At 41.5% G+C, this 26807-nt stretch overlaps 1 protein-coding gene across 4 annotated transcripts in view; it reads right to left on the reverse strand.

Moving 5' to 3' along the window:
- Positions 1-9264: 9264 nt before the first annotated feature.
- Positions 9265-26807, reverse strand: part of KLHL24 (kelch like family member 24) — a 39892-nt gene continuing 22349 nt past the window's right edge. For all 4 annotated transcript variants that reach the window (XM_045296404.1, XM_004713454.2, XM_045296406.1 and 1 more), the window contains 5 exons: positions 25479-25663; positions 24583-24701; positions 21254-21442; positions 19767-19955; positions 9265-13706 (listed from right to left, as the gene is read on the reverse strand). In XM_045296404.1, the coding sequence (XP_045152339.1) occupies positions 13506-13706; positions 19767-19955; positions 21254-21442; positions 24583-24701; positions 25479-25663 (883 nt within the window). In that variant the 3' untranslated portion in view covers positions 9265-13505. The remainder of the gene's footprint in view (positions 13707-19766; positions 19956-21253; positions 21443-24582; positions 24702-25478; positions 25664-26807) is intronic.

Genomic DNA, 26807 nt, shown 5'->3' on the forward strand with positions numbered 1-26807 from the left:
GTTTTGACAACTGTGGCTGTATAGTATGTGCTAAAGTCAGGTAAAGCAAGCCCTCCCACTGTGTCCTTCTTCTTGAGGAGTTCTCTCCCTCCCTCTTTTATGCACCCTTGATAATTTATAAATTGTTATTATTTTTTTCATGTCTTGCACTGACCAATGTCTCCCTTCACCGGCTTTTCTGTTGTCCGTCCCCCAGGGAGGGGTGATCTGTAGTCATTTAGACTGACGAGTCACCATCTATAGTCCTAACTGGGACTACCTGAATGAGTACCTATATTTAGGGAAAGGTTGCAGGGTAAGAAAAGAGGATGTTTGAGGATTTAGGGTAGAGGTGGTGAAGAAAAAGGGTTCTGGGACAGTAGCCAAGACAGGAAGCATGTAATCAATAGCATCAAAGTTGTTCAAAGGTTAAGGAAGATAAAGACTGAATTTATTTTTTTAAAAAAGCAAAAAACATGTAATCAGCAGCCTCGGCAAGCACGATTTCAGCAGCCTTGTGAGTGTGTGAGCCAGAAGGAAACATACAACAACTGAGATGGCTAGACACATGTAAACCATGGACTTGTATGATACATGAACACATGTCAATAAGATGGTTCAAGCACATAAACAAAAATCAAAGCAAGCCAAAACCACCAGTGAATTACAAAAAAATGTAGGGTCATAGAGTGAAATAAGAAAGATGAGGCTTTCTACCACCAGAAAGAGTTACAGCCTTGGAAACCCAGAGGGGCAGTTCTACCCTGTGCTGTAAGGTCTCCGTGAGTCAGCATGGCCTCGATGGAAAAGGACACAGAAAGAGGAGCGATACTAGTTGTTGTTAGGTGCTGCCAATTGGTTATGACCCACAATGGCCCTATTTACAACACAACAGAACACCTGCATCATCCTAACAATTGCTATGTTTGAGCCCATCTTTTTAGCCACGGAGTCAACCCATCTTCTCCGGAGTCTTCCTCTACTTTACCAAGAATGATGTCCTTTATGAGGGACTGGTCTTTCCCAAACACATAAGATGAAGTCTCCATCCTTACTTTATTTTTTAAATCATTTTACTGGGGGCTCATACAACTCTTATCACAATCCATACATACATCAATTATGTCAAGCACATTTGTACATGCATTACCCTCATCATTCTCAAACATTTGCTCTCCATGTAAGCCCCTGGCATCAGCTCCTCTCCATCCTTACTTCTGAAGAACATTCTGGCTGTACTTGGAAGACAAATTGGTTTGTCCTTTTGGCAATCCATGGTACTTTCAATATTCTTCTCCAGCAGCACAATTCAAACACATTGATTCTTCTTTAGTCTTCCTATCCAATGTCCAACTTTCACATGTACATGAGGCAATTGAAAATGCCACGCCTTGGATCAGGTGTATCTTAGTTCTCAAAGTAACCTCCCTGGTTTTCAACACTCTAATGATATCTTGTGCAGCTTGACTGCTGCTTCCATGAGCATTGATTGCAGATCCAATCAAGACCAAATCCTGACAGCTTCAACCTTTTCTCCATTTACCATGATGCTACCTGTTGGTCCAGTTATGAGGATTTTGGTCTTCTTTACATTGAGTTGTAATCCACAGCCAAGGCTGCAATCATTGTTCTTCATCAGGAAGTACTTCAAGTCCTCCTCACTTTCAGCAAGCAAGCTTGTGTCATCTGTATGAGTATGCTGAGAGGATACAACCCTGACTCACACCTTTCTTGATTTTAAACCATGCAGTATACACACAGTGGAATGCCTTTGCTACACAGTATACCCATAAATATATATAGATTTGTGTATATATATGTGTGTGCATATATATGTTTATTTTTGCTGTGCAATATCCATGAATGTGCAAGACAGGCAGACTCTCTTCCTTCTTTTGGTAACCTTACTGGTGTCACCTTCTGATAAATGTCTTTAAAAGCAGCAGCAGCAGCAGCTCTCCAAGTACTGCGCTATTATTCTCTATCTCTTACAATCCTCACAGTAAGCTGGTGTGGTAAGAGGGAAACAGAGGCTCAGAAAGGTTATATGTTCTTCCCAAGGACTGAAGGATGCACAGGTAGTAAATGTTCATGCTGGCATGTGGACATGGGTCTAACTTGAAAGCCTATTGCCACCAAGCCTGGTCTAAGTGTAACAACTTTGGGGGAAACCCAAGTTCAGCTGGAAAAGCAGTTCCGTTCAACAGAAAACCAGTGGCTCCTCATTGGGAACTTTAAGGTAAAATTTCCTGACTTTTTCAGAAAGTAGACCTCTCTGTTATTCCTGTCCTCTGACAAGCAGATGCTAAAAAGGGAGTAAAGGTCTAAGGATTCTATCATGTGAGAAAAAACAGAGAGGATGGGCGTTTGAGACAGAGAGTTCATTAGACCCAAAAGCCCGTGAAGGAGAGAGGGGGCGATGGTTGGGTGGAGCCTGCTAGATGGCCTCTGAGTCTATTGAAGGGTGGGCAAAGCAGTAGGAGAATCATCAGTAGCCAAAATCCACCTTCAGAGCAGTGGCCCCCAGGTCCAAATCTGTCTTAGTGTCACTGCCGCACTGTCATTGGCTGGGAGTCACAGGTGGAAGTGTGGCTACAATGCAAATGCATTTTGGTGGGTTTGAAAGGCTACATACACCTGGGTCTGGTAGTTACATAATCTGTTGTCAATCTGAGACTTAAGAGTGAAGGGGTGGAATTTAGCCTGTCAATAGGTCATAGCTTGATGACCTCATTTGGAGGCCCTAAGGAAATAAATAGCTCACTGGGAGGTGGGACACATGCTCACTCCCTGTGAGACATTCCTGCGGACACTGGAGCTGAGGAGCCATGTGGAGACCCACACCAGTGCTGAGATGCTTACACCACCACTAGATCCATAAGACTTCCCACCCACTGGTCTGTGATCTTCCTGTATTTGGCATCATTGCATGTGTTGCGTGAGTCTGAAGAGGACTTTATAGATTGAATCGGACATATGAGTTAATATCGGACTTAAGGACTTGATCTGGACTGGGCAGGGATGTTTTCTCAATATTCAATTGCTCTTATATATAAAGCTCTTACATATTAGTCTCCCTGGATTTGTTTCTCTAGTCTACCCAGACTAACACACTGGGGCTGTTGGTTGATTATGTTCCTTGTAATTAGAGGCTCATTTCAAGAATTACCACACCATGCTAGAAAGCTTCTCAGAGAAAATTTTTCCTTCTTGTAATTTAGGTGGGGGTTTACATTATAGATCATCACCTTTGCATTCAACATCTTAAACCACTTCATCATTGCCCCCAATAGTTTACCCTTCATCCACTCTTTCCCCTTGATTCCTCTTCTCCCTTCTTACATTACATCCAAGTTAACACCTTTCAAGAGTCTAGTCCATGGCTAGACTCCCTTCTCTCCCCACCTTTGGCAATCCCCAAAGTCTGTTTCCTTTGGTATGAAAATCTTTATCATGTTCCCCTTACCCCACGCACTTAAAAAAATCATTTTATTGGGGCTCATACAGCTCTTATCACAATCCATGCATACATCCATTGTGTCAAGCACATTTTAAAATTTGCTGCCACCATCATTTTCAAAATATTTTCTTTCTACTTGAGCCCTTGGTATTAGCTCCTCATTCCCCCACCCTCCTTCATGAACTCTTGATAATTTATAAATTATTATTATTTTTTCATGTCTTACACTGACTGATGTCTCCCTTCTGTTGACAATTGGACATCCCCTTATAGAAGGGTCACAAGGAAGAGATGAGCCAGTCAGCATGCAGTATAGCACCGATGGAACATACAACTTTCCTCTAGTTCTTTAATGCTTTCTACCCCCCACTATCATGACTCCAATTCTACCTTGAAAATCCTGCTAGACCAGAGCATGTACATGGGTACAGATAGGAGCTGGAAACACAAGGAATCCAGGACAAATAAACCCCTTGGGACCAATAATGAGAGTAGCGATACCAGGAGGGGAAGGGGAAGGTGGGGAGACAAAGGGGGAACTGATCACAATGATCTACATATAACCCCCTTCCAGGGGCACAGACAACCTCCCTCTCCCCCCAACTTTTAAGTCTTCTCATGTAGTATTGGTTCTTTTGTGATTGGCTAATTTCACTCAGCATAATGCTCTCCAGGTCTATCCTTATCATGAGGTATTTTGTGGGTTTGTGGGTGTTTTTTAACTATGCATGGTATCCACTGTGTGCATATACTAAAGTTTCTTTTTCAATTTTAGAACATTTTCTTCCCCCATCCCCGCCCGCCCTATACTCATTGTTATTCATGTAGTTTTTTTTCCATTTTGGAAAAAATATACACCACAAACCATTCTTCAATTCAACAACTTCTACATGTATAATTTAGTGCCATTGTGGTAGTTACATAACTTCATGTTAACCTGAAGATATAAATGTGTAGGGGTGGAGTCTAGCCTGTCAATCAGGTCACAGCCTGATGGTGACTCCTTGTGGGCATGGCCTTCTCATAAGGAGGACCCGGGGACTCTCTCCCCACCCTCCACCTTCACCTTCCTACTGGCGGACCCTGAATGCTGCCCGAACCACTGCCATCGGATCCACATGACTTCATCCGCTGGCCTGTGATCTTCCTGCATGCTGTATCATTTTATGTGACTGCTTGAGTCTGAAGAAGGACTTATGAACTAGTATCAGACTTAGGGACTGTTATTGACTTACAGACTTGAGTGGGACTGGGCTGAGTTGTTTTCTCCATGTTTAATTACTTCTTGAAAAAAAGCTCTTTCTTACACATATGAGTGTCACTGGATTTGTTTCTCTAGTCAACCTGGCCTAACAGCCATTGATCAGACTGTGTTGTGCAACCATTATTGTTATCCCTCTCCAAATTGTTCCATCACCACTAAAATGAACTCAGTGCCCCTAAGCAAAAAGTCTTCTTCTTTCACCCATGGTAACCATAGGTCAAGTTTGGTTTCTTTATTTTTTTAAGTAGTTTTCTTGGCATAATATTTACATAGCATACACTGCCATAGTTAAATCCTTCTTTTTTAAAATTTTATTTATTTATTTTTTTTAATTATAAAAATTTTTTTAAATCCTTCTAAAAAGAAGTATATGTACATCATTACAATCTGCTCTAATGTTTCCTCCCTGTACCAAAGTTTCATTATCCCTCTTTCTACTCACTTGCATTTAGATTGTCTCCATTTTCTCGCAATTATGAACAATGAACATGGGAGTGCATATGTCTGACCTGACACTTGATTGCTACACAGCCTTTCCATCTTGCCCAATTATCAGCAAATATGATCCCTAAAATGCTTTCATTTCTTATAAAGATGCCTTACTCTGTTATGTTTAAACAAAGTAAAAATATATGGATTTAAAAATATTTTTACTGACATCTCTATCACATATCATACAATTTCATTATTCAATCATATTAAGATTTGTGCCATCATCACCAAGATTAATTTCAGAACATTTTCTCTTCATACCCATTGCTGTTAGCTCCCCATCTCTCCCCTACCTCCCTTGACATGCCCCTATCAGTTACTGTCTTTATAGATTGTGGTAGTTAGATAATTTCATGCCAACTTGATAAATAAGTGTATGGGCAGAGTCTAGCCTGTCAATCAGGTCACAGCCTGATGATGCCTCCTTGTGGGCATGACTTCTCATGAGGATTCTGGGAACTTCCTCTTTCTCTGCCTTCACCTTCTTGTTGACAAGTCACGTGACTTGCTGAGACCTGTGAGGCCATGAGCCACATGGAGCTATGCTGATGGAGCCAGAGCCCTGGAACTAGAGGAGCAATGTGGAGACCCACACCAGAGCTGAGATGCTTCCACTGCCACTGGATCCAGAAGACTTTACACCCAATAGCCTGTAATCTTCCTGCAATCAGCATCATTACATGTGTTGCGTGAGTCTGAATAGGAATTTATGTACTAATATAGGACTTATGGGCTAATATTGGGCTTATGGACTTGATCTGGACTGGGATGGGATGTTTTCTGAATATACAATTATTCTTTTCTATAAAGTTCTTTCTTATACATACATGGATTTGTTTCTCTAGTCAGTCTGGACTAACACATAGATTACCTATCCTGGATTACATACACAGAAAGTGACCTGGATTTCATATACAGAAAATCATACAAAGTAAGCAATCAAACAAACAAAAACGTCAACAACAACAATGATTAGGCAAAACATAGTAAAACCTCAAAGAGAAAGTAGAAAATATTGAAAACTGAAATAACTTTAAAATGGGTCAAAAGAGAGATCTGATAAGGTATTACATTTTAACCAAACTACATCTGCCATTATCAACTTTACAATGCTCTCTGTCTGCTATCAAGGATATTCAAATTTCTCAACTATGGTCAGAGGGAATTCACCAGAGACTTAATCCATGCGGGGATCCTGCAAATGGATTTTGTACTTTTACCGATACTATTCCCTCCTTCAGATTTGGATGTTATTTACAATTCTTACATATGGACTCAGGTGATCCCTTACTTAGATGCCTGCTTGTTCTAAGAAGCCTTTAAGATCCAAGATGCTATTCTTTTTAATATCTAGGCACCATCTGGTTCCTTTACCACATTTTGCAACAGCACCTGTATCTTCAGTGATCTCTTCATGAGGGTGAGCATTGAGCAGGGCCATGTCACAAGAACTAATTGTTCTCACACTGGGGCTAGAATTAAGTGTGCGCCCCAAATCCAATGAATGCTTTTTGTGTTGCTATGATACTTAAGGATGGGCAGTTATGTTTACCAAACTATAGCCCAAATGTTCTGTTCTAAGGTCTATTTTGAACAGGGTCTTATGTAGCCATGGTAACCAGAATTGATGCTTTCACTCACCAAAACATTTACCAATTACCTCTGTGATGAGCAAACTATTAGAACACAAAAGAGAACAAGACTTAGTTTTTTTTAGCCTTGCAAGACTCCAGCATCATAACTTGGAGATCAACCATTCTGATGGTCTCCGTCTCCACCACAGCCAAGAACCAGAAGGCAGGGATTGTCCACGTTTCTCTGTCCACGAAGAATGCAGGTGATTTCCAGAGATACAGTAGACTTGTTTCCTAAGTGTAGGCTAAGAAATACAGTTAATCTTTCAACTTCTCCCTTGCCTTCCCAACACTGCATTTTTGTCCCAAAATCAACTTCACAGAGCAGGCACCCAGTGAAGTGCTCCTCTTCTCTGTGAAGACCCTCGTTCACCATTACCTCCTGTCCTCACAAGTGTGTGTGTGTGTGTGTGTGTGTGTGTGTGTGTATGGGGGGGCTGGAGGGGTGGGGACAGACCTTTTTTATGCCAAGGACCATTTGGATATTTATACCATCATTCGTGGGCCATACAAAATTATCGTTAGAAATTAACTGCTCTATTTGGTCAACAATTAACCCACCTCTAAAGTGTTGGCAGAGGAGCCTTAGTGGCATACTGGTTACGAGTTGGGCTGCCATCCCCAAGCTCCATTGTTCAAATCCACCAGCAGCTCCTCTGGAGAATGATGGGGCTTTCTACTCCTGAAAGCAGTCACGGTCTGAGACTCAGAAGAGCAGCTGTGTCCTGTTCTACGGGGATGCTACGAGTGGACAGCGACTCGATGACAGCGAGTTTGTTTCCTATGTGAAACCTATGTCCTGGCAGGACAGTGGTTCCAAGTCGGACTGTGATTCACAAGGCTGGCAGTTGGAAACCACGAGGGACTCCTCGGGAGAAAGGGCTCTCTATTCCTGTAAGCAGTCCGTCTTGGAAACTCAGGGGCTGTGCCGTCCTGTCCTCTGGTGTCGCCGAGCCAGCACGGACTTGAGGGTACTGAGAATGTGGTGGCTGCTGGAACTGCTTCTTTGGTGAGCTGACGTTAGCTGGTGCTAACGATTCCCCAGGCCTGTGGGCTGGGTGATCCCTAACCCTGCTGTAGGGCAGGATGGTGGATTTTCCCCTAAGGAAAAAACGGGGGCTCCGGGAGGCTGACGGGCTCTGTGGCAGCGCACGAGTTGGAAGCGTGTCGGATGAAGCCCACTTAACTGATGTAGCTAGAGAGGGGTTAGCCACGAGAACACTGCCAAAGCTTCCAGAAAGCACTCTTAACGTGACATTTTATTTAGGTGGCACAATCTTAAAAGGAAGCATCAAAACTTAGCATTGAATGTGCCTCTTTAACGTGCTTTTATATTTCCCCACTTTTTAAAATGCAAATTCAGTCACTGCTTCTCCAAGAAATAATAACTCACTCTTCTCTATGAGCCTAAAAGAAACTTCCTTAAATCTTTCCCTCCAAGTCACTATAGGGGTACTTTTGAGGGCCAAATTAGCACCTGTTAAGAGTATACACTATTCACTCCCTTGTGGTAAGTGCAGTTTCTGCCCCTGTAAGAATCCACAGGGATCGTGAGTTTATTGTGCCAACCTAGTCGATAAACACATGTGGGATTAATTGAAGGGCCGAGGGATACATGGCTCGGTTGAGCCTCGCCTTTTGAGTTCTCGGGTCTCTTGCTTTGTGGTGGTCGCACCAGAGTGCAGCTGCCTTAGCAGCTCCCTGCTTCAGCTGGCAAGGCTGACTTCCTACAAGACATCCCCAAGGAGAAGCTGCATGGACCTACCCTGATGCAGCCCTGGGTGCTGGAGCAGCCGTGTGGAGACCCCTGCCAGCACTGCGATGCTTACATGTCCACTGATTTGGCTTTCTTCCTAGTGTGTGTTTTGTGAGATGGAGGAGGACTTTGTGGATTGGTGTCGGACATATGGGCTAATGTTGGACTTGTGGGCTTGGGCAGCACTGGGTTGGGATGTTTTCTTGGTGCACTTACCCTTCATATAAAACTCTCTCTCACAATGAGTTTCTGTGTATGTTTCTCTAAAGGACCCAGACTGACACAGGTCGCTAGGAGTTGCAACAGACCCCACAGCAGTGGGTCTGTTTGTGGTAATTAAAAAAAAATTCTTGGAATAGGTAATATGTGGCCCAAACTAAAACAAAAAAAAAAATTTTACATGATGTGCATCTATCTATGTACTTAAAGTGTAATGGAATTTTTCCACGAACATTTTAAAGCCTTGTTTGTTGGCTGAACGTGAAGCTTCTGTCACCCGTCCTTTATCCACCATCGCCTTTCCTCAGTTTACTAGTTTCCTTGGTTTACGCTTCCAATTACTTTGTGCACATACTAGTAAACGCGCACCACACACACTGTATTAACATATCCTCTTCCTCCCCTCCCGGATTTCACGTAATCACTTGTTAATACTGAAAATAAGACAGAACAACATGACTTTGGTAAACAAAATTTAATACAACCAACCAGTCAAGTAATAATGGTTACAAAGCACTTTATTAGATCTATACAACTTTTAAGAACTAAAGAAAACTGCAGGAAATATATCTGAACAAAACCCATTCAGCATTAATGCGCTACAACTGAATGGAGAACAGTGAATTACAGTCCCCTCACCCCTCTGGACCCACCGCTGTGGGGGCTGTGGTGCCTTTCGAGGGAAGCAGCCACGGGTCTACACCGACAGTACAGCAGATTCTGCTTTTGCTCAGCCCGTGACTGCCGTCTCAGTGGCTCCTGAAACCCAACAAGAAATCTGAATATTCTGCAAAGCAAGCAAGCCCTGGGAAAGCTTTTCAAAAGACAGTAAAGTGAAAACGTGCCAGCTCGTTCCCTGGAGAAATAAATGAGGACTGTAACGAAAACGAGTAGATGTCATTTATTTAATAGATGTAGATATTGCAAATGATGTGTACAAGGGATTAAGCAACATAAGAGACGTTTATCTGAATCTTAAAAAGCACCTTAGTATCAAAAAACAAACAAACAAAAACATAACTCCAATCATCCAACAATCTCTCTTAACATACTCATTCCGCCACATGGCTGTTGCTCTTCAGAAACTGAAAGCAGAGGAAATCGGCTTATCCATAGGAAACAGAAAGGAAGGTTTTCTAAGCTGCGCTGCATTCCGGTAGAAAAGGTTGGAGAAGCACTGCAGAACGTAAGGCACATCGACACATTTAGGTGCAGCTATTCTGAAAACATTAAAACAGAAACTCTTCTTTGGAACCATATATAAAATAAGTTATGACCGTTGTTTTGAAAATATGATTTATGATGATCATCTTTAGCACTAAGTAAAATTCTATCTCTAAGGCAATCACAGAAGTGTAAAACATTTATATAAAAACATTGGGAAATATCCCAAGTTTTGTTGAAAAAGGAGAATTATTCTCCTAAAGAATCTCTGAAATTATGAATTCACACTCCTGGCTCAAGTGGCTTCTGGTGCCTGGTCTTAGATGTGACAATATAGCCTGCTAGTCAAACCTACTGCCTTAAAAATCAAGCACATTGCTCCGTTCTGGTTACTCGGTAGGGTGAATTTAACAAAAATAACCACAGGGTGAGGTGATGTAAACCTGGCTTTCAGTGTCATCAATCACAAATTCTAGTAAGGCCAAAATTCTGTTGAGGTTAACGGGTGTCTTAGCTTATCACGGTAAAGGCTGTCCGGAAGAGCTTTACAAGCCAGAAATCGTCCTATTTCCTCTTTGAAAGTTGTCTGGATTAGATGTCTTTCCCACATATAAACCTCAAGACACAAGACGCACACACACAACCAACCCTTGCCTTTCATGCACAGCTTCTCACGCAGTTCTTGTCTTAGTCTAACGCCCTATCCAGACAACCACAGACACTCTTGGTTTGCATGTGGACAAAAGTAATGCAATCGAACTTTTGTCTTTCCTGAGTTACAAAAAGGACATTGGACAGTAGAGATATAGAAACAGTTCATATTCACTGAGAAAACGTATTGGTTCACTGTCTACATACACAAGAATGAAGGTTTACCCACCGCCACGTGTGAGTGTGCCACTTTTTGAACCCCTTTTATCAAACCAAATGTACCCTAGAAACATACACGGGAGACTATTTCATTACGGCACTTTAACCACTCAAACTGGAGAACGGGACAAGTTAATTCTTTCCCTGAGTATTTCTAGCGTCTCAATACCTGGTGTAAGTGGGGTAAATCCCTGTATTTCAGTCACCTTGAAGAGTTTCCTTGGGATCCGACAGGCTGCCCTTTCAGACCCGTGGAGGAGGCAGGAGGAAGGCCGTCAGTTGTGAAAAGGAGGCCACTTCACAGCTCACCCACAGACTGGTAAACAAGGAAAAGGGCTGCAGTCAGGAGAAAACAGCGTCTACTTTTGTGGATTGTAGAGAAGCAGAATTTGTCTCCCGTTGATCCACAACAGTAGACCTGTGAGTCACAGCTGGGTTTATCAAGTCCATTTCTTCCTCCAACTTGTTTCCTGGCTGTGTAAAACTGGGTGCGTTACCCAGTTCTCAGGGTACCAAAGTGATCCTACTAATACTCATCATGGACTTTCAGCGCTGACAACGTATTCCAGACTTGCCCAAAGAGAAAGATCTTCTGGGGTTGAATTTACTAAGGTCAACTAAGTTTTACTTTATGTGCTTTTTCTGATCACCACAAACTCCTATACGTGTGTGCATGACCATACTATCTACATTTATATTCACACACACATACATGCATAAAAATACACACTAACCGAAAGGCTCATATGAACACCACCTATTATAAGAAAATCTGTTAGCTATGTGATAACTATATGAACATGATCTGATACCAATTTGGTTGCTATATCCCCTTTGATATACTAATTATAAACTAAAGTTATGTTATCAATGCTAACATTGCTATTTTATCAAGTAGTACAGAAAATTAAAATGAGAAGTTGGGTAACTTTTAAAATAGCCATTTTAATTTTCTAGGACTAAATTCTTATTGTCTTTCAACATGAATTGCAACTAAACTTATACATTTAACAATCACATAGGGAAAATTAAATTCTATCAGTATGAAGTCTGTTTTTAATCCAATTTTGTTTTTTAGGATTCCATTTCAAATGTATTATGATGAACACAGATATTGAAAATAAATCTGTAACAAACCATAAGTAAACAGTTAATACTTTTACAACAGACAAATATACTACAATACAAAGTTACCTTGAGAAAGTCCTTTTTATGTAAAGTGTCTGTATTTATGAATAGGCATGATCTCACAAATAAACACGAGGATAACAAGTATCATTTGTATCATCCCCAGCATTTACAAAGCACTTTCTCATACATTATCTCAGTTACTGTACAATTTCAGAGCTAAAGTTCAGGTTCCATTTTCTACACACACAAGGTCTAAAGCAGAAGTGGACGTTCACGTTGAAATGAAAGCACAGTAATCTAAATGAACCTGTAATCGTCTTACAACTAACATGGTCAAAAGTGTTTTCCGAATGGCTCTTATAATCACCACAAAAAAGTATACACCACTCACAAATTAGAATTTGAAAAAGAAGAATTTCCTAGAAAGTTGTTTTTTTTAAAAACTTTTTTGTTTTCCTCAGGACTCAGATTTCAGTTAACCAATGGAAAAAGGTGATACTCTATAGTCTATTTGAAATGCCTGTATGCTCTGAGAGTAAAAGGAAAAAGGAAACCCGTTAGCGATTTGATTGCTACCTTGCACCTAACGGAAATGGGGTAGCAGCAGAATCAAACGTGTGTTTGCACCTTGCCTCCTCCTCCCAGCAGGGAGTATAACCGTATCCCGCCAGCTAGCATTCCTACTTGGAAGTCAAAACTCAGCAGGTTACTTGCAACGTCTATAAAATATTATCAATACTGACTCCCTGCTCAAGGTCTCAGTAATCACGCGTGTCGTAGTTCCTTCTACGTTCATCTGCCTTTGGGAAAACATTACATTCTTCTCTGAAACAGGCTAAGTTTTACAAAGTGGAGTTAAAATATTCAGATAAAAGTAACGCTCCTCAGAGGCACTCCATTTGTGATCAGCAATTCTACACTGAGGTCACAAGCATGGCATATTTTATGGTAGGTAGTTCGTGGCTCTCATCAAATTTTTTATCAATTATAGGGTAAAGAAAAAAATCTTCAAAATCAATCAATTTGGATATAGTTTTAGTGACAAAGATTTTAAAATAATAACCTCCCCCCTTAGCGTGAACCCTAGGTATCCTAAGCATTTGATGATTCAACCAACATGAAGCCTCAAGTTGTCATTTTCTCTACATGTACGACAAAACACAGGAGATGCTGTCATGCAGTTTAACATACATCAAAGAAGGGAGCATCCACAAATTCCTAAGAGATACACAGGCTGCTGCTACCACCTATTCCACCCAGGCTTTTTACAAATACTTACAACAATACACTCTCAAAGGCCAAGCAACAACCACCACTACCTTTAACAATATATATATATGTATTTCTTTTTTTCCCCAATGACAGGAAAGGCTTTATTTACAGTTTGAAAGATTGATGTTTGGGGGAGAAAGGCACCGCAATGGGTATTTTTACTGTTTTTGCATATGGCACAAAGGAAATCAATCAAGTTCCCACTCTGGAGCCTTTGAGCCCTCTCCTGGATTGGTGTGGCTTCTTGGATGAGGTATCCCGGCTCTAGAGCTTAAAGCCTTTCTCATTGTATCTGTGAATAGTCACACAACCATGATAGGACACTGGCCTGGGCATTGCAGCTACCCCCGTGATGATGCTGGTCGCAGGATCGTAACAGAGGATGGTGTCTGTGGCTTCTCCATTTTCCCGTCTTCCGCCCAGGATATATATTTTACCATTACACACAGACATACCACAGTTTTCCTGTTCAGCCAAAAAACAAACAAAGAATAAACATTTAACTGCCAAACATAAGGATCTGGGTAGCAAACGTAAAAGCAGAAATTAAAAAAACAACATGCTTTACACTTGGCTAAGCATTCTTTCGGTCAGCTCCTATCCTATGTGTGAGACTAGGGATTTTGCATGGGTGAGATTCGAGAATTCAGGTGGAGTATATTTTAAACTGGGGTCACAAGTTGAGGCATGGAGCGGGGCTGCTAGACTAAGAGAGGGTTGTTTTTTTTTTAATAAACAAAAACACCTTTGAAGAAGTTGGCTTGCTTTTCCTATTGCAGGCAGAGCCTTTATGATAAAAAGTAGCTATTACCTGGCTGACCGAGGAGCAAGAATCTTCTTCACTCTGGGTTACTACTCACAAGTTGACTGACTGAATGAGAGAGAGAGTTTTACAATCAAATGAACAAGGCTCTGCTACAGTAACAATGCCTTGTCTGGGGCACCCAGGTGGGCCCCCAAGACGATCTAACAGTCAATTCTCCGAAAACTAGGATTCTTTACTAAACTCTACCATTCTAACTCAACACTACAATACTATATAAAACAATATTCCTGCAAGATGAGAGTGAGTCTTTATAAGGAAAGGGACTGCACTAAAAACTGCCTCACTCCCGTGGATCTGGTTCTGTGTTGGAGCAGCTATTCCTCCATTTCTGTTTCACTACAATGCAGAAAGATATTGCCTATATTGTCCTGATTTCATCTAACCCAAATAAAATAGGTTCTGTCAGTATGTGTAAGAAACATTTTTACTTGATGAGTTGACTGTATTTAAATTTATTCCTACAGGAGACATAATAGTAAGATAGTATCTTCATGGTCTCAAAGAATTAACAAGTCTTTTAAAATGCTCATGAATTATAACAATTACAGCCCACACTGTAACATTTTTCATGCATGGCATAATGCATTGTTTTTTAAAAAATAAAAGAATGCTTTGAATATAGAAAAAGAAAGCTTTGAATATTAATTTAAAAAATCAGCAACAACATATTATTTTTAGGTACTATCTACTATGCATTACTTCACCTTAGTGCTACTCTGATGATGATTCTAAAATAACATAAAATTACACAATATGATTACCAAGATCCTATCCAAACATAATATGAAGGGGCTTCAAAAATATTAAGTTCAAGAAAGAAGAAAATGTTCTAAATTGATTGTGGTAATGATTGCACAACTCTTTTTAATATGTTTAAATTATTGAATTATACACTATGTGAATTACATGTCATTAAAGCAGTTGAAATAAAAAGTTTAGAATGATATGGTGTCTGGATTAGCTCCCAATAAAATGGTTTTAGAAAAGAGAAAAAAATGCTTAAGAAAAATTCCATTACCTTTTCCTTCTATTTTCCCTACAAACATATGAAGCCCCTTATACTCAAAATTAAATGAAGCAAAAAAAAAAATTCACATCAAGAAACTATTCATACCAAGGGGGAGGTAGTAAGGGGGAATGGATCACAGGGAGCCGCGTATGGCCTCCTCTCTGGGGGACAGGCAGCAGCGGGGTGGGTGAGGGGAGGCAACGGACAGTGTAATGTAAGATACAAAAACAATTTATAAATTATTAAGGGTGCATGGGGGAAAGAGGAGGAAGGAAGGGAAGGGGGGGGGGGGAAGGAAAATGAGCGGATTCCGGGAACCCAAGAGGCAAGAGAACTTTGGGAATGATGAGGGCAACAAATGTATAGATGTGCTTTACACAATTGATCTATGTATTGTGATGAATTGTATGAGCCCTAATAAATTGATTAATTAAAAAAAAAAAGAAAGAAAAAAAAACTATTCATACCAAATTATATTCGTTCTATGAGCATAATCATTGGCTTTAAAAAAAACCTCGATAAAAATTTAAAGGAAAATTTCTGACGAAGGTTGAAAATTAGAATGCTTTTGGAATGTCGAGTTGCGGCTTTGGGGCGTGATGCAAAGTCAGGGGCACGGGATGAGCAGTGAGGGTCGGACAGAGGAACGGGACGGGGCCATTAGGACTGCAAACCAGTGCTCCTTTTCCAAGTCATGCTTTGTCACTTAGACCCTGCGCGTTTTAAAGAACCACTGCCTGGGTCTCACACATCAGCTCTCTTTGCCGCTGATCGGCGGTTTAGAGGGCAAGCACGCCATGACTGCAGCTCAAAAACGATCTGCTGGCGGTGGGCGTGTAGATCTACAATAACGGTCCCGGTTGTAAGGTGGGGTCTGGGGAGAGAAGCTACGGTATGAATTGCCAGAAATCCCACAGCTTTCCCATTTCAAGAGATTTGACACGGAACACTAGATTTGGACTTCGATGATTTCTCTTTGGTATAAGAAGTGTAATGTATTTCTGGCCTAAATGTTGTTTTCATCAGCATTTCAGAAGTCAGTGTTATTTAGTCATCATTTAACTAAAGAAATTGTGCCACGTGTCCTGTGGCTGAATTTTTCTTAGTTTTATTACAACCATTTACCTAAAAACATCTTCTTTGTGGGCCCTGAATTATGGTGAAAACAACCCACCCAATGTGCGTCCCAAGCTGGCAGTGAACCTCCTAAGCTCTGTTATCGTTTTATATAATATAGTGATGTCATTGTATTTAAATGAATACTAATTCTCAGTGAAAATATTAAAAACTCTACTGTAATAACTCAAGAAAGAACAGCTTGAAGGATTTAGAAATGAGTGTCAACGTTCACCCTACGGCAGTGGTTCTCAACTTGTGGGTCGCGACCCCTTTGGGTGTCGAACGACCCTTTCACAGGGGTCACCCGATTCATAACAGTAGCAAAATGACAGTGATGAAGTAGCAACGAAGATAAATTTATGGCTGGGGGGTCACCACAACATGAGGAACTGTATTAAAGGGTCACGGCATGAGGAAGGTTGAGAACCACTGCTCTAAGGTGGAGGTGATCAAAATGGCACTTCTCGGTAATGGGGCTCACTCTCACCTCTGTATGGCTAGAGACTGTCCTTCCCGAGAGAGACCACTGAGTGAGAGAAGGTTGTTTACTTTGTACTTGAAGGTGACACGAGAGGGATAGGACATCATGTTAACCGATGATCCTGTTATGTCCTTTTCATTAGTTGATGGATCATTACTCTGAATACATTACTAATTAAGAGATTATAAAAGCTGCTGACTACAGCCAATGACTTATAAAAAATGGTGCTATACTTAAATCATACTGTAGTCAAGTGAGATTGCATTATGGTTCTTCAAGCCATGTGTTTAAAACATACACCAAATGACTGGGTGCACATTACAAATTAGGTGTATGAAACACTAAGGGAGGGGCGATCGGATCAGTTTTGCTATTGTTCTGTGTATCGGCGAGCCTGCTCAGAAGCAGAGAGCCAGAATCCCGTACGTGAGATCCCTGTCTAAAGTGACAGAGGCAGCAGAGGCCACAGCAACGAGGCCATGAGACAGAGCAGAACAGGTGCACTCAACTGTGAGGTACAGCAGCATCAAGTGGGCTTTCTGGTCTATGGAACAAGGCAGAGGCCCAGGGTCTATGTGGCTGAGGACCAGAGGGAGACATGCCTGTCAGCATGGATGAGAAGAGGTGTGGTCAAAAGAACTGTATCATTAACATTTTATAACCTTTTTATTTTCTCTAATAAACTCCTTAATTGTATTATTTGTGAGTGGTGTATGGTATTGCAACAAACGATGGGAGCCAGCAGAGAAGTAGAGTGCTGTGGGAGGGATGGCTGGTGTCACAACCGGGTCAAGAAGGCTGGAAGGCGAAGGTATGATTGATCTTGGCCTTGAGGCAATCGGTCTTGTGCTGGTGTGGAAGTAGATTCTCCTCTCCCAGCTGAAGTTGGGGGAGGTCAGACTTGACCCCTATGCCATGTCCTTGTCTACTTACTATCCCAACGGTCTCTGAGCTATTCCTCTTTTTTATCATAGGGCAACTCGGGAAAAGTTGTAGAAACCGATGTTGAAAGGACAAGTAGACATCAGTAGGCCTAGAATGAAGTAGTGAATTGTCTACACTTTATTAGGTTTTCAACGAGGGAGAGAGAGAGATCATTAGATTTGCTGCAAAATAACTGGTGGTAAAATGGGTTAGAGATATAAGGCATTAAAGGCAGGAGGATTAATTAGAATAATATTGTTTTAATGGAGGCAAGAACTGATAAAGACTTGAACAAAGGCAGATTGGCAGGAACAGAGAAGAAAAGAGAATAACTTTTTAGCCTTTTGGCTAAGATCAAGTGTAGAAAAATAAGAGAAACTGAGGATATAAGACTGATATGCTTTGGGGGAGGGGGTGGGGAACACAGGGGAGCTAACATCAAAGAGTTCAAGAAGGAAGAAAATGTTTTGAAACTGATTGCGGAAGCAATCATTCAACAATGCTTGATTTGATTGAACTATGGAATGGTATAATGTCTGGATTAGCTAATAAAATAGCTTTTGGGGGAAAAAAAGACTGATGTGCTATATGGATTCATTTAATAGAACGTGAGGAAAATCTAAGTAAGCTGGAAACAAAAAGAAGGTTTGCAAGAAGAGCCATAGTGCAAATAGATACATGCAAACTCGTGTCCATCAGAGCACTACTCACAAGATCACAAAGAGGGGGCCAGTCAAAAGGCTGGTTGGTTGCAGAGTGGATAAATGCGATGGAACACTAGACAGCCTTAAAGAACAGTGATGAATCGGCCCAACACCTGGCGACACGGAGGACCCTGGAGGACCCTGGGCTGAGTGAAATCAGCCAGGCACAATGAAGAAATATTGCATGAAACCACGACTACCAAGAGTTAAGACAAGGTTTTTACACGGAACGAAAGAGACTTTGACGGCTACCAGGGCTGGCAGGGACAGGGAAGGTAGGGGAGTCACAGGCTAGAGGGTAGATAGGTGTTAACTTGAAGTCAGAAGCCCAAAGTCCAACCCACAGCGCCACCTGGACCCGATAACTTGGGTGAAGAGAAGGGCAGGATTCAAGAAAAGGCAGAAATACGATGGAAACAGGGCAAGCCATGGGGAGGTTTATGAGTTGTATGTAAAACTGATGATCTGCTCTGTAAACCTTCACTTAATTCACAATTAAAAATTAAACAAAGAGAAGTAGGTTGGAGGAAGAAGCTGGGTTCTATTTTAAGTCTGAAATCCTGACACATCCCTGGAGTTGTATCAAATCAGCCGCTGGACATTTAAGTTTAATACTCAGGAGAGAACTTTCCTGAGGAAGACTGAGTCATGGTACCAGGGAGAAGGCAGGCCACGAAGGAACACAGCATACACCGGGAAGGAGGTGAAGGAAAGAGACTCAAGAGACACCCATATTGGAGAGCTAATAACAGTGACTACAGCAATGAAGGTGAGGTCCTAAATGGAGTGTGGCGATGACTGTACATCCAAACCGCTGAACTGTAAGGTATGTCAATTACACATCAGTGAATGGTTTAATGGTGGTGTGTGTGTGTGTGTGTGTGTGAAAGAGAGAGAGAAAGAACAGACCCTGAAGGGGGCTGAAGAACTGAGAAGTAGGGCCCTTTAAGAGCACAGAGCACCAAGTGCTATTGGAAGAGCAGATCTCCTGCACTCAACCAGGAAGTATCTCGAGCGGCGAAAGGACAGAGAGCAGTCGTAGATCAGAAAGCGGAGGGAAGGCTGTTTTAGGGGTCTGTCGGGGCAGGTCGAGGTGGAGGTGGATAAAGGAGACCTGAACACAGTAATTTCTTTTAGAACAAAACCCAACAAATACCCAGGGCTTTCACCTGGGAAGAGAAGCCAAGAAGCCAGTTTGGGAGCATCTCTTCTCTTCTGAAATACGCAAGAGATGGGGAGTAGGATTGTGGCAGGATTCTGACAAAGGAAAACCATTGCAATAAAGCAATCCCCGGAAGGAGTTCAAAATAGTAACACCACAAGCTTTATGTGAAGTTCTAAAAAAAAAGAAGTGGTGTAAGTATATAGGAAGTATTTTAACAATGACCTTTCCAGTGTGCTAATAGAGGTCACACAGTTACTCTCTCTTAGATTCTTCTTCTGAACCATTCTATGTCATTACCTGTCTGCTGAATGTGTTCTGCACATGCATCCAGTAATCTTCAACTGGATCATAACAGTATATTGCCTTGGTCAGTCCACCGGCAACATAGATCAGGTTGTTTAAGGACACGGCTGTTATACACCTTTTGGCAATTGGGATAGCTGCACGGAGTAGCCAAGAATTGGTTTCTGGATCATACGACTGAACCTAATATAGAAACATTTCATTAAAATACCTAGACAAAAAATGCAAATGTACTTCAAAAAAGTCCATCAATACACAGAAACATATCAGAAATCAAAACCTCATTCGTTAACTTAAAGAGGATTAAGAACAGCTAGCCTGACAGGGAAATGTGTGCATGAAGGGAATACTCGATAGAAATAAAAGTTTGTTACCAGCAAGTACAGCACAGGTACAAAGAAACAGATCATTTTCAGGATAAAATGGCTACTGGGTTTGCTTTACATATTTCCACAAAAGTCAACAGTGTAAATTCTAAAAAGTATCATGTAGCTATGCCTCAATCCGTATGCAGTTTCTTTATACTTTTAGAGTTCTCCTAAAATCAGACCACCAAACCAACTCTAAGCTCACTGCTACTGAGTAGATTCTGGCTCACGGCAACCCTCTGCAGGCTTCTGAGACTGCAAACCTTTATGGGAGCCCACTGTCTCAGTTTTCTCCTGAGGTGCAGTTGGTGGGTTTGAACACCAGGCCTGGTGGGCTCTGCATTGAGTTGTTAACCTCAAGGTTGTGGTTTGAATCACCAGCTGCTTCCTCGGGAGAAATATGAGGCTGTCTGATACCATAAAGGTTTTAGAATCATACTAATAAAATTAAATTCAGTCTGGTTGAATTACCACACATTTTTAATATATTCTGAAAGAATAGCATTTAAGTCTAGAAAAAGAATGAACAGATTACCAAAATTCAGTTAGTTAAATTGGGCATGAGCCCTGTGTTTCCAAAGTAAAGGTGGAATTTCCTGAGACATCAAGATGGCACATGTCTGTCATGGCAGGAGTTCAATGGACCACAGCAACCCTGATCTGTCCTCACACACACTGCAGAGGCATTCTCTTTTATCCAGTCTAAAAAATCCCCCTAAAATATGCAGGAAACGACCCAGGTTTGAATCAGTGGATTTAGTCTCTTGGTCTCAACCTTTCCTAAATTCACCTCCCAACTGCATTTGTTTGGATTTTTAGCTTTTGCCACAGATAGCAGGGACAGGGACAATTTATTCTGTTAGAAATCTCAGGGCTTGTTAAGCTTGGTCTTGTTTCAAAAAGACAGGACTCTATTTTTACAATAAATTGTGAAGAGATGTGAGGGTCTCATTTCAGCAACTACAGACTCATGTTTCCCCCCTTCCAGTGCAGAAAGTACCACATGATTTTTTAAAAGTCCCTAAAACTAAGGAACCTCACTATCTACTTATACATCTTCCGAATTGGCCTTCTTATATACCCTGGTCATTTCTGTAAGAGAAAATGGCTTACCTTATCAGAACAAGTGTTATCATCGGGTCCGCCACCAATCACAAACAGTTTGCCTACACAGCTGGTCACGGCAGGTGAACTCACGGCTTCCTTCAGGGGAGCCACTTCAGTCCACCGATTGGAAAAGGAATCGTAGCACTCCACGCTGCTGAGCCTGTTCTGCCCATCATAGCCTCCTACAACGTAGACCTGTGTGCAGGGTACAGGGAAAACGCTTAAGGATTAAAAGTCTGCATTTTAAGCCAGGCAGTGGCGGAATGAAGGGATCTCTCCCCTTTAGAATTCCTGGTAACTATAATACAATTGCCATCTAGTTGGTTCCAGGGTTCTCAATCCTTTAATTTACCCTGCTCTTGATTACATTTTTCATATTGACTCCCGGCCCAGAGGTGTGTCTAATGGCAGCCCTACAAATCCCAGAGTTCCCCTTGCTTAGCCCCGACGAGCGCTCTGGCCTTCTCCACGATTTGGAATATGTACATGTCTCCCACAGGAAGAAATTGGAGCCAGTGGGTCTGGAAGCTGACACTCAGACAGTATGCTTTTTGGACTGGAATGGAGTGGTGTGTCAGTGTACGCTGGTGCCCGGCCCCTGTCTTGGTCTTCAGTGTTTCAATGCCAGTGCTATCTACCTGGCAGCTGTTGCTCCTTTCGATGGGAATCATTTTTCATATGTGTTTAGGTCCTTAAGTCTTGCTGCCTAAATCCCCAGGATTTATTGCCAATCTTGTCGTGTGCCTTAAGAAAGAAACACACATGCTACAAGGATATCTCAGTCAGTTCAGCTCAAGAGAAAATGTGATATAAATGAAGGAAACAAATCAAGTTATAAAACAGATCACCAGGGATCTGCTGCATCAGCGATTTCCTGGGACGCTGAAAAAATGAAAGGCTTGTCAGGTCTCCACCGGAAATTTCCTGACTCTCCAAGAATGAGCTTGGTCAACGTTACTTTCAGAAAAGCTCCCTGGGTCATTCTGTGGCATTCAAAGTCCAGTCTGGGGCCAGCAGCACAGGCATCCTTTGGGGCTGGCTGGAGATGTGGAGCATCAGGCTCCATGCCGCACCTTCAAAACCCCAGGCGGTGCGCACACACTGGGGGTTGGGCAATGCTCTCTGAAAGTCCCCGGCAGGGATGTTCCTGCAGCCGGCCGCCTTAGTTCTAAGGATGACCAACACAGGGGCCTGACTGGCTTCGGTCCAGTATCCAGAAATTCTCAAGAGCAGCCCTTCGGCTCCCATGTCCTTCCTCGGTATGCATAAATTAAAAACACTGCACTGCGAGCATCGAGTTAAAAAAAAGCCTCTAGATGGAGAATTTCTCAGCTTTTGCCTGGGCTTTATTTCTGGTGAAACCTTAGCGATCGCCTCCCTCTTTGGGGGATCCGGTTTGCTTCTAAATTAAGAAAGTTGAACATCCTTTCTAATTTTCCTTCCGGCTCTGAGATCCTCAATTCCAGACCATCCTAGGGTTTTTCAACACAGCATTAACACATTTTGAACATTTATAAGTCTCTGGATTCAGCTTACTTTCTGCAATTTTTAGAGTGATCATTTTTGTTTTTAAATGAATTTAGCAGTTCTAAGCTTTTGGGCCCTTGGGTAAAGTATGCTAACAGTTATCCAATAAACTGTGTTCTACCTAATCTATATATGGTTTTTGAGACATGAAGCAGTTCCAATTTGCTTCTGAATGTCCTGCCTAAGTAACTGTAATCTTTTGAGTCAGAGCTCAGCTTCTTCCAACTTTATTTCAACTGCCCCTTTGGGGAAAGGGGGGTGGGGTGGGTCTTTTGATAGGCAGTCATCTCTGAGGTACAGTTACCAAAGCCATATCTAATACGGCCACCATTGTCATCAGGTTGGTTCTGACTCATAGTGACCCTACACAGGATTTTCGGGACTGTACATCTTTACGGGAACAGGCAGCCTCGTCTTTATCCTAAGGAGTGGCTGGTGGGTTTGAACTGTCAATCTTGTGTTTAGTAGTCCACCCCCTAGCACACAGGTGAGGTTTCTAAGGTGGTCGTCTTTATGGAAGCTGCCTGCCACACTTTCCTCCCACAGGACAGGCGATGAGTTCAAACCACTGACCTTTTGGTGAAGAGCTGAGCCATTGAAGCACTGGGCAACCAAGGCTCCTTGTACAAGGGTCCCCAGAAAGTTCATGGAAAAACAGAACTGAAATACACTGGAGCTTTTCCACGACCTTTTTGAAGCCCCCTTGTATAATATGTAGTTAGTGAAAAACCAGTCCTGTTAGAAAATACTCATGATAGGTTATTTCCAGAAGATTTACAGCAGCGGTTCTCAACCTGTGGGTCGAGACCCCATTGGGGGTTGAACGACCCTTTCACAGGGGTCGCCTGATTCATAATAGTAACAAAATGACAGTGATGAAGTAGCAATGAAAATAATTTTATGGTTGGGGGGTCACCACAACATGAGGAATTGTATGAAAGGGTCGCGGCATGAGGAAGGTTGAGAACCACTGATGTACAGCCTTGGAAACCCTATAAAGTCGGAATCAACTTGATGGCACTGGCTGGTTGTTATTATCACACTGAACCCAGGGTCGTGATGAGTTGGTATCAACTCTGGGGCCCTGGGTTTTGCTTGATTTGGGGGAACTGGTAGAGATGGGTGTTGGGAGAGGATAGACCTCACCTGACCCCTGGGAACCTCACTGCATTTTTAACTGCTTCACTGGATGGATTTTAATACTAGGTTTAATTTATTTTAACTGGTACAGCTGCTTTTAAAACGTTTAAACCATTAGTCAACAGGTGAGTCTTGGGTTCCTAAGGACAGCTGATGGTTCAGAACCCAAATGATATAACTTTTTTTTAATATTTATGAGCTGCAGTCAATGGTAAGTTAAAAAAATAAGTTGGTGGGATTATCTTAATACATATTTAAGATATGTTTTTAATCTACTGTATAAATAACAGATAAAATAGCATTATTCTAGATAGACATATTTCTAGTTGCCAAAGTCAGTAAAAGGAAAAAATTGCCCAGATTAAACACTGTCCTGTTTTTGTACTGTAGGCAGCTCCTTTATTTTCCAATTCCTCATAGGCATTTACACTCCACTGGTGCACGAGAAATGTGCTGCACTGCCACAAATTCCAAATTGGGAGAACAAAATAGCTATTCAAAAGTACACTGTCAAATTGTTTATATCTTCAGTTTATCTATTGAGGCTCGAAACGGAGGACATACAACTCGAATCCAAATGACCCCGAGGGGGAGTGAAGCGAAGGCTCCACGGTGGCATTTGTTTGGGAATGTACCAGGGATAGTAATAAAAAAGTGGTTTCTCTTACTTTACCAAGGAGGACAGCCATCTTGTGACGCCATCTGCCTTTATTTAGAGAGGCCACTCTGATCCAAATATTTAACTGTGAATTATAGATCCAGACATCACGGCTGTTGATTCTTCCACCTTCAAATGCAAAGCAATTCACATATGAAAATGTATCATGGGCCAGCAAGGGAGTCGTGCCACTGAGGCATAGGCAGGCAATAAGACACCAAAGGCTTTGTTGAGAATTCAGTTCACTAAGTGAATTCTGACAACTGTTACCTCGAAAAGTAATGAAGGCCCCAAATCATAAAATACAGAACATGTATGAGATAGCTAATCGATGAGTCAGACATCAGACACACTGAAACAACAATTATTCTTTAAACAGCTTTAAAATCGCCCTTTCTTTAAAAAGCATACTATCGTATAAAACAAAGTGCATGTGGTTATGTTGTACGGTGTGTAGTAGCAGAGCTGGTAAAATTATTTAATCCAAAATAGGCTTCAAACTACAGACATGGTGGTTGTACTTTGTATATAACTGCCACTTTATTGCCTGCTTTATTTCACAGGTAATAGATCACATATCACAAAGAAGCTCAAGTTAAGATTTTTAAGAAAATTCTACTTTATAAATTTTGGGGAGAATTTCAGCTAACCTGAGTACATTAGGAAGGCTTAATTCTATGATTATTTCTGACTTTATATACGACATTTCTTAAAACAAAGTAAACTGGAAAAAGGTTAGAAAATTATACCGTTATTTTAGATATATTTGAGAGCAGTTAATATGTATGATTAAAGGCATTTTCTGGTAATTTTCTTGGAAATCTTTTAAGATACTTATCAGATAAAAAAAAGATATTTATAAGATGGCTGAACTCCTCATGAGTAGCTACAATGGTAATTCTTTACCTGAAACAAGAATGTCATTCCTTAGAGCACAGACTGCATACTCTGATTTGGTAAATTCGGGAAGCTTAGCCAAAGACTTCCACTCTCCTGTCACAGGGTCATAGCACTCAGTGTACGGCAGGTTAAATCCTCCAACTCGTTCGCAGCCTCCAACCACAACTATCACCTCAGAGTAGCCAGTTGACCTAACACAGTTAAAAGAGTTCACATATAATAAAAGAATTAATCAAAATGCATGCAAGACTGTTTTGAAATCCTAAAAACCCATCACTATTATTAAGCAGAGTTAAGTTTATTCTTCAAATGTATGCGAGAGTATAGAGACTGGCAAGTACTTAAAACTCACCTTGCCAGGTAACTGGACAGTCCTCTTAGAAGGGCCACACCGAAAGGATGATAAATCCAGGTGCAGCGTGGCACTGACGAACCACATAATTATCCACTAGTTCTTTAGTATTTCCTCCCCTCACTATTAAGATTGTTATTTGTTTTACCTCATTAATCAAGTTAGATCTTCGTATGCTCATTTGTATATTTAAGAGTGTCTGGTACATAAAAGTCAGGATAGATAACCCTTCAGAAACAGTAGCAGCAGTATTGGTTCCCTGAGGGTATGGGGAGAGAGGGAGACTGGGGAGCTGATAGCACTGATGATTGTATAACTCCACTCATGGGACTGAACAACAGAATTGTATGTGAATGGATACACTGGATTGTAAGATATGTCAATAAAACTATTATTAAAAAGGGAAAGAAAATCCCAATAGATATTTTTCTCCATGGGTTTTTATTTCCTTTAAATACATACATATGTATGTATTCATATAATTTTACAGCTTTTTTGAGATATAATTCACAAGCCATATAATTCACTCATTTAAAGTACACATAGTTGAACCGGGGCAGTATAGTCATTGGTATATTCACAGTCAAATTTCAGGCAATTTCATCACCTCAATTTTCTACAGCTTTTGACTTAAAAATTATAAAGCAGTCCAAAGACCCCAACCTACTAACCAAAACCCTGTTAACAGTTAAAGATGACTCAACTCAAATGAGCTGCAAAGCAACTATAGACAAGCTCTTTTTTCTAGCTGGATGAAAATGGTGCCTTTTCACCATACTGTTATTCTAAAACACCTTTCAAAGGGAGTCCGCAGAGTCCCTGGTTGGTGGCAGGTGGTTAACGCACTAGCTGACAAGCGGGAGGTCCAGTCTACCCAGAGACGCCTTGGGAGATCCAGGGATCTCCTTCAAAAACGCCCACCACTGAAACCTTTTGGGGCACAGCTCTGAGTGACCTACATGGGTGCTCATGAGCTAGACTAA

The sequence above is a fragment of the Echinops telfairi genome, unplaced genomic scaffold (assembly GCF_000313985.2).
Source record: "Echinops telfairi isolate 266 unplaced genomic scaffold, ASM31398v2 ScPeMD7_7407;HRSCAF=8445, whole genome shotgun sequence".
In the NCBI taxonomy this organism is placed as follows: Eukaryota; Metazoa; Chordata; class Mammalia; order Afrosoricida; family Tenrecidae; genus Echinops; species Echinops telfairi.